At 37.3% G+C, this 10,301-nt stretch overlaps 1 protein-coding gene across 1 annotated transcript; it reads right to left on the bottom strand.

Annotated features, from left to right (window-relative positions):
• Window positions 1-2,046: 2,046 nt before the first annotated feature.
• On the bottom strand, window positions 2,047-10,251 carry LOC118274180 (fructose-1,6-bisphosphatase 1). The gene is made up of 6 exons (XM_035591610.2): window positions 9,995-10,251; window positions 8,524-8,668; window positions 6,232-6,338; window positions 4,827-5,053; window positions 3,625-3,803; window positions 2,047-2,363 (listed from the first exon to the last, which is right to left on the bottom strand). Exons 1-6 carry the CDS (start codon window positions 10,168-10,170, stop codon window positions 2,184-2,186), a joined length of 1,014 nt encoding a protein of 337 aa, XP_035447503.1. The 5' UTR covers window positions 10,171-10,251; the 3' UTR covers window positions 2,047-2,183.
• Between the last annotated feature and the right edge of the window lie 50 nt (window positions 10,252-10,301).

Genomic DNA, 10,301 nt, shown 5'->3' with positions numbered 1-10,301 from the left:
AAAAAAAGTGAGATCTAAATAAGTACCAAGTTCCATACACAGACCTCAGTTAAAAATGATATAACTTGGCAAGTTTTAATAGAAAATTATATACTTGACTCATTGCGTTTAGTAGGTTTATAACAAAGTGTGTGAAAACTTGCCAACTTGTTATATCATTTTTAACTGAGGTCTGTGTATGGAACTTGGTACTTATTTAGATCTCACTTCTTTTATAGGCGAAGCATTCCAATATTATCGAACTTGGCAGCCTTTCACATTTATGTTTTGGGTGGGATTAAATTGACATAGTGTCTATGAAAAAATCGATTCGTAATATTTTTGACATAAGTGGAAATTCGTAAGGTTCTTCAAACTTCAAGAAAAGAGCGTGTTTATTTTTAAAATTCCGTCTACGCACTTGTTACTCCTCTGGTGTTACGGGTGTCAATGGGCGGCGCTGATTGCTTAAGATCTGGCGATCCATTTGCTCGTTTGCCTCTATTCCATAAAAAAAGATTCATACAAAATGAATGAATGATTATGTGTTTGAAAAGGAGGTCCGATACGTCCCTTGGAAGATTTGTAGTAAAATGGTCTTGTATGTTAATTCTTGAGAGCTTGGGATAAAGAGAGCAGAGTGTGAATTTGTGGTTTGTGTTAGATTTTGAAATATTTATGTATTTGGTCCAAATTCATAGAGACGGTCCATAGAAATGGTCATTATCAGGGATGAGGAACTTTTAGGCGGTAATAGTTCGTTTCCTACTATTTCTAAGTTCTCACCTAAGGCAGTTGTCCCACCGGCAACGATGAACGAGTAACGAGTAGAGCTAGAACTAGAAACGAGTGAAAACGAGTGAAAACAAAAACAAACAAGTGAAGCGAGCACTAGCCGGCAGTGTGAACAGTCAGCGATCAACTGTTTGTATATGCATCTCTTTTGTTTACACGGAAAGTATATCTATTGTACGTTTCTTGAGCGAGAAAATAGCCGATAGTTAGTCGTTCACTCGCCGTTGGTGGGACAACTGCCTAATACGTGTGGTAAATATTTAGCACATAAAAACAAGTAAAATCGTTATAAAAATAATTTCTCTTGTAATTTTTGTGAGTGTAAAGCTATGTAGGTACAATCGGCGAATTTCCATCGTGACCCAGTAACACGATAAATAGTTAAAATAACAAAAAATATGATTGTTATGTATGACTATGGGAACTGTAAATCTATTTGTCGATTGTACTAAAAATGTATGCTTTGCACCATTCAAAAGATCATAACCTAATACTAGACTTCTCTGTAACTTAGACCATAGATATACCATAAGTAGTAATTATTTATATTTATAACCTCGATACAAAATAATGGTGCGTTAACAGTTATGTGATAAGTGTTACGGAGTTTTAACATTTCATAATATCTCTCAAAAACCTATTTTCGACCTAGTGTCACGGTAACATTTTGCCTTGGCAACAACACACAGTTAATTCTTTAGGATATTGTCACGTGTAAAAGATTTTGTTCCATGTTTAAATATTTTTTATAAACTACTCTATACACAAGGTTTAAAATCACGCAGTAATTATTTCATTGTTCATTCGTTGCATTTTTCTGGCGTAAAATAATGATTAAAAATACACCAATTTGCTCATAATTGTCAAATAAGACGCACATAAACAGCATTGCCTTATTTTTGAAATGAATAAGTGAACAACCAAAATGTATTGTATTTTAAAACTAACCCTTATGTTCATTCGACTAAGATGAAGTCGATAAAGACTGGTTTTACATCAATTGAGACAGGACACTATGCTACGTGTTAAGTAATATATGTATTATTTTTCATGTAAATAAATTATATTTAAGTTTCAATCGGTTTTGTTTTATTCAAATTCAAACCCTATGTAAAACTACGAGATTCCAATATTGTCTGCGTTGGATTCACTGTTTGATTCAACTCCTATGATTGTGAATATGTGATGAATGCAGACTATTTCGTTTCGCATTTCTACTAAAATTCCTATTGGTTGAAAAATAGGATCCATTTGAAAATAAACATCAACAAGAATGGAAATGACGCAGTATTTTTATTAAAAAAATACAATTTATCAGTCTTATTACATATTTAGTATTAGTATAGATACAAAACAAAATAATTCAACATTATATATAAAAAAATATTCTTAACTTTGTATAATTAAATCTAGTTGTTCAAATACGATAGGAGTTCCTCTACATCCTTCTTGGAGCCGAGGTAGCATGGGGCACGTTGGTGTATGCCAGTAGGAACGATGTCCAGGATCGGGATCTGGCCGTTGCTGGCCAAACCACCGGCTTCAGTCACGATGAACGACATTGGATTGCATTCGTACAGCAGACGGAGCTGGAAAATAAATTACAAGTTGTTATAACCATAAAATGTGTTTACACAATATCCTTTTAAAGCATTCTTGACTTCTGAACGTCACGTCACGTCTTCTAAACTTCATATCCATCATTAGGAAGCTCTTGTGACAACGTATAAAGCGAGACGGTCGTTTTGAAAGAAAAATATATATATAAAAGCCCCTTTGTTCGCTATCGGTCACTACCGTATACTAAAAATGTTTAATCAATTTTAATAATTATAACATCTTATCTGGAAATGGTAATATGTTAGTAAATTGTACTATTATCTATCTCACCTACTTCTATTTGGTATTGTACTACAATCATCTCTTTTATTCAACTAACAAAAAGAGAAAGATCATTTTGGATTGCAACTGTATGAGTATTATATCTGTTACTATTGCTAAGAATAGTTATTTCGTAATTGTTTACCGTAGCCACTAATTAAACTGTGCCCTGTCGATATCCGATAGACATGGGGTCAGTATTATATTGTGTCTCAGCTCTTATCTCTTCGTTGCATTACTCACTGATTTCTAGGGCAAAGGTATTATTTGTGTACATCTATGTTAGTTTACTGTCTACCCGGATTTTATTTACAGTGATTAATACTACTAGCAAACCCGGCGAACTCTGTTTCGCCACCAATGATTTTCCCTGTATTCCTGCTTTTCTTTTAATTTTTTCCTAAATTTTCTTTGCTATAAACCTCACAGAGCCTTTCCAAAAAATGCAAAACCTTGCGTTTTGGAGTTATAGCGTCAGGAAGGAAACCCCGACTTATTTTTATATTATAAAAGATTAATATTGTTTTGTGAGCTTTGCAGGTGTCCTTAAAACATCTAGATACGGTTATGGCTAGTTAGACGTAGAAAAATGGTAGGTAACCAAGAATGTGATGTCATGCTGAGTGTATTGTGGAAGGCACACGGCAGATGTTTCATGTATAGTACTGACGTCTAGCCGACTTTGTTTAAGATTCAGAGCCGACCCCAATACTGGTTGGGAAGAATGCCAAGAAATTCAGATGTATCTAGATGCTTTCTCAGGCTTCTGGATGATACAGTTAGATGAATATAGTTCAGATTTGTGTACTTTCCAAACACCATTTGGTAGATATAGATATTTAAGATTACCACATGGCACTTCGTGTTGTCAACTCCTTCCGTAGACATGTTATTTTTGACGTAATAAGTGATAGGTAGGTATTTCCCTTACATTACTTTCATTCTTATTCAATAATATTCTGTACTCACTTTTCCATTGGGAGCGGACTTCGTGGCTGGGTACATGAAGATGCCGCCATATTTGATAGTCCTGTGAACGTCTGCCACCATGGAGCCGACGTAACGCGCTCCGTAAGCCTTCCCGGTCTTAGGGTTCTTCTTATCTTCTATGTATTTCCTAAGTCCTGCTTCCCATTCAGCCGCGTATCCTAGAAAGTAAGAGGTCGGTACGTTTTATTATGATTCCATATATTAATAGATATAAAAATAGGAGCCCACCAGTAGTGGAAGCATGGTTTAAGAAGCTACGAGTAGTTTGGCCACTTTACCAGCACTTTAACTAACATAATAGGTAAGTAATAATTATTTTACTGAATATTTTTTACAGTTAAACAATGTTAACAAAGTATTTTGCTATGCTATTAGTTTTAACAACAATAGAACTAATAGGCATAACCTTTCGTCACCAGGCCGGTACTGGGTTAAGAAATAGGTTCGTCGATTGTACTTTCATACATGATAATTATAACTTAGTTTTCTCAATTAAAAATGTAATAATATTTAAGTAGATTATTATTTATGAAAACGGATAATAAATCAAAGGTCAGTTGATGAACTTTACAAGATGTTGAAAACACACCCACTAAAAATAGCGATAAAATATATTTAATTCACGATATTTTTGCTACCAACCTAAAGTATAAGTGTATAATAAACAAAATACGTATTGCTGTTTATCGTGTCCTTATCTCTTTATCGCAATGATTTTCAAATCACAACGAAAAGTACTTAGCGAATGACGAAATCGTTTATTTGAAGTTTAAAAAAGTACCGATGCTTTTATAACTTGAAATTACTTTCTACTTTATTTAGGTTGATGGTTGATAGGTACTAATGCCGAGCTAGTGGTCGCAAGCGCAACTGGCAAGAGTCACTCATAACATTTGTTTAATGTAGGTATTGTTGACATTGTAGTAAATACCTATAGTACAGTGTTTCCCAGTCTTTTTCAGTCCACGGACCATTAGGAAATCAAGCACAGTTTTCAAGGAATCCGTCTACCCTATTTATGTATCCTAGTTTAGTCCTGAGCCTGACCCATACATACACTACTATGTTACATACTAGACAACAGGTTGGGAAACGCTGCTAAAGTATACAGTCATCTTTAGCTCCCATTTCCAGGATTAAAAGTTGTGCCATTATGTATGTACCTATGTAATAAGACTTACCTTCATTAATAGAATAGATATTCCCCTTCTCAGGTATCCTCATGTTGGGGTCGGTAAGGATAAACTCTCCGATGGAGGGATCATACATGAACCCGTTCACCCCCTTCCCCTTGCCTAGAGACAGGACCATCATGGTGGCAGAGCCGTATAGAGCGTAACCAGCTGCCACCAGCTCACTGCCAGGCTGTAAGGCATCAGCTTCTACTGGGTCGCCAGCAGACTTCTTTCTGTAAAACAAAACAATAGATTACGGTTTCGTTACCCTTAGTAAACGTTTGCTTTACGTTGAAAGTAATCTAAACAAGAGCGCGTTCGGCGCTCTGATTGGTTAGTTTATTCGAACAGGCCAATCAACTCTCTTGTGCTAAACATTGCTTATTGTATTTTACGGTTTTCAAAGAATCTATTGAAAGAATGCAATGCAACGTTATGTTTTTTATCCTCGAAGAGGTAGGCAGAGGTGCACATTACGGCAAGTAATGCCGCTATACAATGTGGGTGTATATTGGCTTTTCACCATTTGTGTTATAAGTCCCATGTTCTCACAACTAGTGAAAAGGGTGAGCGTATTGCCATATACTGGGCACTATTCCATACTCCGCGCCACAACTGAGAAAGTTTTGAAAAACCGAAAAAACCCAGTAATACTTTGTTTGACTGGGGAATCGAACCCGAGACCCCTTGTCCGGCAGTCGCATTTGCGACCCCTCGACGAGTCTATTGAAACACGGGGGTAAAATCGAGGCTAATTTATTTATCTATTTTAGCTTGGCTGGGCTTTTGTGATTGGCGTAGGTAGTAAAACAATGAAGTAAGTGCTGTGTGCTGTCAATAGACGTTCATAGGTTTTATTGCTTACAATTTATTTTATTACTGAAGAGTACAATTATCTTTTATCTAATCTAATACAAATCCTAGACAATATTGTGCAATGCAGTTATTTATTTGTGTAAAGTCTGGTATGTTAGTATGTACCACTTTACTAACACCACATATCGTCCTTACTAATATCTGTGATGCGTTTGTTAGAGAATCGCATAGCAGACTTAAGACACAGTACCTACATACTATGTACCTGACGATTATGATTACAAAATCAATTGATTCGGGATATCTACTATTATTCTTCTTTCTGTCTCTTTCTCATTTCCTTTAGACGGGTACTTATATTCAAGAATGGATTAAAGCAAACCCTCTCATGTGGAAAAGGCCTATAATCCAGTACTGCTAAGCTATTCTGTAATTGTCAATTTGAAACATTCGAAGTGAGCTCGATCGCAGTCCGCCATGTCATTGGTTGTGACAATAATCTCGACCAATGACGGGTGAGAATGGATTCTAGCTGGATTGTCACTGGCTGTTGATGATGCTATGGCCATAGATGGTCTTGGATGTATATACTTACTTGAAAATAGCGAAGATGGACCCGACGGACACCAGGCAGTCGATGTTGGAAGACCCGTCGAGTGGGTCGAAGCACACCACGTATTTACCACGCTTATCACTTTCGACCTGGGAAATTATACAGATTCATTACTATTGGAACTTTACGAGTTTTTTTCGTGTGGAAGCCCCTATGGTGTTCACCTCACTGGTGTGCCAGTAGTTAAGTGGGCGTGTCGGACTAAAACTCACGTAGGTACCTATTAGATTCTTGAGCATTGCTCTAAACGGAGGAACGTCCTAGGAAAGATATAACTGTTTTAAAATTCCTAGACCTTGAATTAAAGTTGGTAGAACTTTAATTCAAGGATATCTTTCCTAGGACGTTCTTCTGTTTAGACCAATGCTCAAGAATCTAAAAAGTGGTGTTTTCCAATATAGGTACGTAGTATCCATTTTCCACTAGTTATAAGTAAATTGTGTAATAGAAGGCGATCCTATTACCATCCACCGAGTACAATACACACACTCAATATAAGTCTTAATCGTCTGTTCTTAGAGTCTAAAATTAAACCAATTTGCACGATATTCATATTCATTTTCTAGATCTTGTTATACCAGTTCTCGGCCTTGGCATTTTTAGGAAAAGGCGGAAATAGTAAATGCCGCATAGATACGCATTCATTTACTTATTGTTCGTATCAAAAATATATACCTACCTATTACTAAACGATTTTTTTTATTCATTTTAAACGTGCAACAGAAGAAGCGGTATCATGGTACGGCCATAGAGCAACGCGGGCCTCGTACCGTACGAGGTCCGCGTTGCTCTATGGGTACGGCATTCAACAAAAGGTTCTTACATTTACATTTGCAGTCATTTGTGTAAGTACCTATATTATATATCGTCACGCCTTTTATCTCGGAAGAGGTAGGCAGAGGTGCACATTATGGCAAGTATATGGTTTAAGTATATTTTCGAAATAAAATACCAAGATTCAGAGGGAAATTCGTACGAGTTTCTTTTGCGTTGAACGAAACCGAAACGAGAACGCGTTCGGCGCTCTGATTGGTTCGTTGTTTGCAGCCGGCCAATCATAAAAGCCAATTTGTACTAAAGTTTGGTTATAATATTCGTAAGTAAAATGTTGTTTACTCAAGACATTATATCAGTATTCAAGTTCGTTGTGAATTGTGATATTTGACCCTGACTGATAACGACGGCAGTCTCTTATATTTATAACTCAATTTTAAGAAAAATAATAAAATTAATGGCAGGTCAGATGATGTAGCCACTGCTTTGTTGCTAACGAAACATGGATGTTTCTTTGGCAACAAAACAGTGGTAACAGCAATCGACAACCACCTATTTGTATTAGGTCTTTTTTAAGGGGGGAAAATCATCCAATGACTTCTGTCGCCTTGAGCGAGGCGAGAAGTGTCAGACTCTTACTGACTAAAAACCACCCCGTTCCTACGCCTGCTTTTCGAGCCGGAGCCCTGGTTAGCCCGCTAGGTAGTCCGCAGCTCATTTGTATTAGGTCTTTCCTAATTCATTGTCATAGGAATGAAATTTATGAAAACTTGGTATATTTCTGGTAAAAATATATCGGTAATCCTGTCGGTTGACCAAAGTACACAAGTCAAAAGGTTAACCTAAGGCACAGCATACTGCATAAGGTAGACCCAGACGGTATTATCTGTAGGTAACTCCATAATCTAGAAACGTAATTAAATCGCTTACCTAATCCTCATTAAGACTCCTCATTACACTCATAAAGTTAATTAGATTTTACTGCTCTTTGTTTGTTTACTAGATCCTATACTTGATTGATAGTTAGGTACACTACAGTTCCTATTATAAGATTAGTTCAATTCTTAAACCTGCTAAATTTTTATCTATGTAGGTAAGTACTGAAATTATAATTTCTTAAACTTTTCCTCCGAAAAACAGCGTTGTCATCATATTTTCAGCCACAAGACGTCCATTGCTGAACATAAGGCCTCCCCAATGAAGTCGTATTAAACATCACCAAACCACACCTCAAATTATAGGTTACGTAACTACAAATGCCCAATTAACACCCCCCCCCCCCTTCCTAATTCAAGATTCCCCAACAACCCTTAAATTCCTAACCCCCAAAAGGCCGGCAACACAATTGTAACTTCTGGTGTCCATGGGCGGCCGGAATTTGCTTACCACCAGGTGATCCGTCAGCCCGTTTACGGCCTTATAACATAAAAAGAAAAAAGAACTGCGATTCCAGAAGAACATACTACTACTTACGGCTAGGCTTGGGCTTAGGCTACTTACTTGTATCACAGTAGGGTTCTCCTCAGAGACCAGCATGCAGGCGGTGAAGGAAGACTTCAGCATGTTGATGAAGAGGTCGTTGGACAACACGTCCAGCTTCTTGACCTGCTCGCCCTGGACATTGGTGTCGCCTGATATGCCGTGCCTGGGGATAAATAAAGTGTATTTTAAGAATGGACTTTTGATAAAAATAGGTAAACTCCAGTAGAAGATCATGACTGGCAGTGTGGGTTCTGGTGCCGAGTGGGCCATGTTGACTGCACGTCCAAACTAAGCCTGGTATTGATATGGATCCCCCGCAGGAGTCTGGGGGTTGTAGGTCTACTAAGGAGAGGCGTACTGGGCCAGGAGGAAACCCAACAGGTCTTAGATCAAATTTTAGTAAGGTATTAAAGAAGGCAAAGCGTCCACACGCAAGGCGAGATGTTGTTATAAAAAAATATTTAAATGTAATATAATAATGGTCTTTAATATATCCTGGTAATTTTATCCATACATATCGACTTTGCACTTAATTCATTAATTAATTAATTTCATTTCTTGTTTAAAGATAAAGGCCATTTGATGCTAATCAATCCGTTTTGATTAAAACAAGTTGAACCGGTCGTGGGTGTGTCTATTACGTATTGGTCCGACTTTGGAGGTGTGGCAACTGGTAAAAGCAATACTGTAGACATTTTGTTAAGCAATATCTTTGAGTGCTATCGCTCAACAACACTTTTTAATACCCCAATAGAATGTTCGAGAGTTTGTTTTTACAGACATCATAATATTTACTGCCATTGTTACTTGTTCGCATTACAGCACATTGAACAGTTCAATGAAGTGCTAAGGTCGAATTCTTATCATTTGCATAGTATTGTTGACATTCACTGTGTAAGAAAGCTGATAAAACTTGTGTTCAAGACTTCATTTTGGTTTGATGGTCGCAGTATTATTTGTGTTAGGAATGTGCGTCTGTCTGAAAATAATTAGATTTCTGAGCATATCTAACTACCTACCGAGACCAAAATAGTTCAGAAATATTATATATTAATCCATGCTTTTGAGCTTAGGTACTAGTTCTCTAAAATGGGACAACTATAAAAAAAAAATATACGTGTAATTAAGACCCTGAAATTTAACTGATGAAATGTCATGGTTATCTGTGTGCTTTCCAGCTCTTCTAGTCTTATAAACAATCTCTAAACCAACATAACAACACACTCTAAAATTAAACTTAATGTAGGTAGGTAGAACTTAAAATGCAATGCTATCATCAAGATATCTTTAAAATGAAAGTAAACACCTCACTGCGATAGATAAATAATGTGCAACACCGGCTATATCGGCCGGGAAAGTTTTACAGCAATAACATGTTTATAACAATTTATATTACGATGAGTTTAGAATCAAAATAGCAGTTAGCTAGAACAACTAGATGTATGACACATGTAATAATAATAACAGTAACAGTTATAAAAATACGAACAGTTTAGCGATGCCGGCTTTCCTCACGGCCGACTGGATGGCCTTGACAGCAGTTTGGATGGAGTTGAGGAGCTGCGTCAGGTCGCCGGTGGCCGTCGGAGCAGTCCGCTGCTGGTGGAGCACCCACCGAGTCAGCGTCATCGCATTTACATCGAACGCCGGGCCTTGTTGAGACATTGCGATATACAAAATACTAGCACCAAAAACACGTGTAACTTTGTCAGCTGACGGCGACCGACTGACGCGGATGGCCGTGCCTCCGTCGAAGGTTGCTTATTTCACTATTTCGTAGTCCGAGTCCAAAATGA

The sequence above is a fragment of the Spodoptera frugiperda genome, chromosome 3 (assembly GCF_023101765.2).
Source record: "Spodoptera frugiperda isolate SF20-4 chromosome 3, AGI-APGP_CSIRO_Sfru_2.0, whole genome shotgun sequence".
Taxonomy (NCBI): Eukaryota; Metazoa; Arthropoda; class Insecta; order Lepidoptera; family Noctuidae; genus Spodoptera; species Spodoptera frugiperda.
This window is presented reverse-complemented; position numbering and strand designations above follow the sequence as displayed.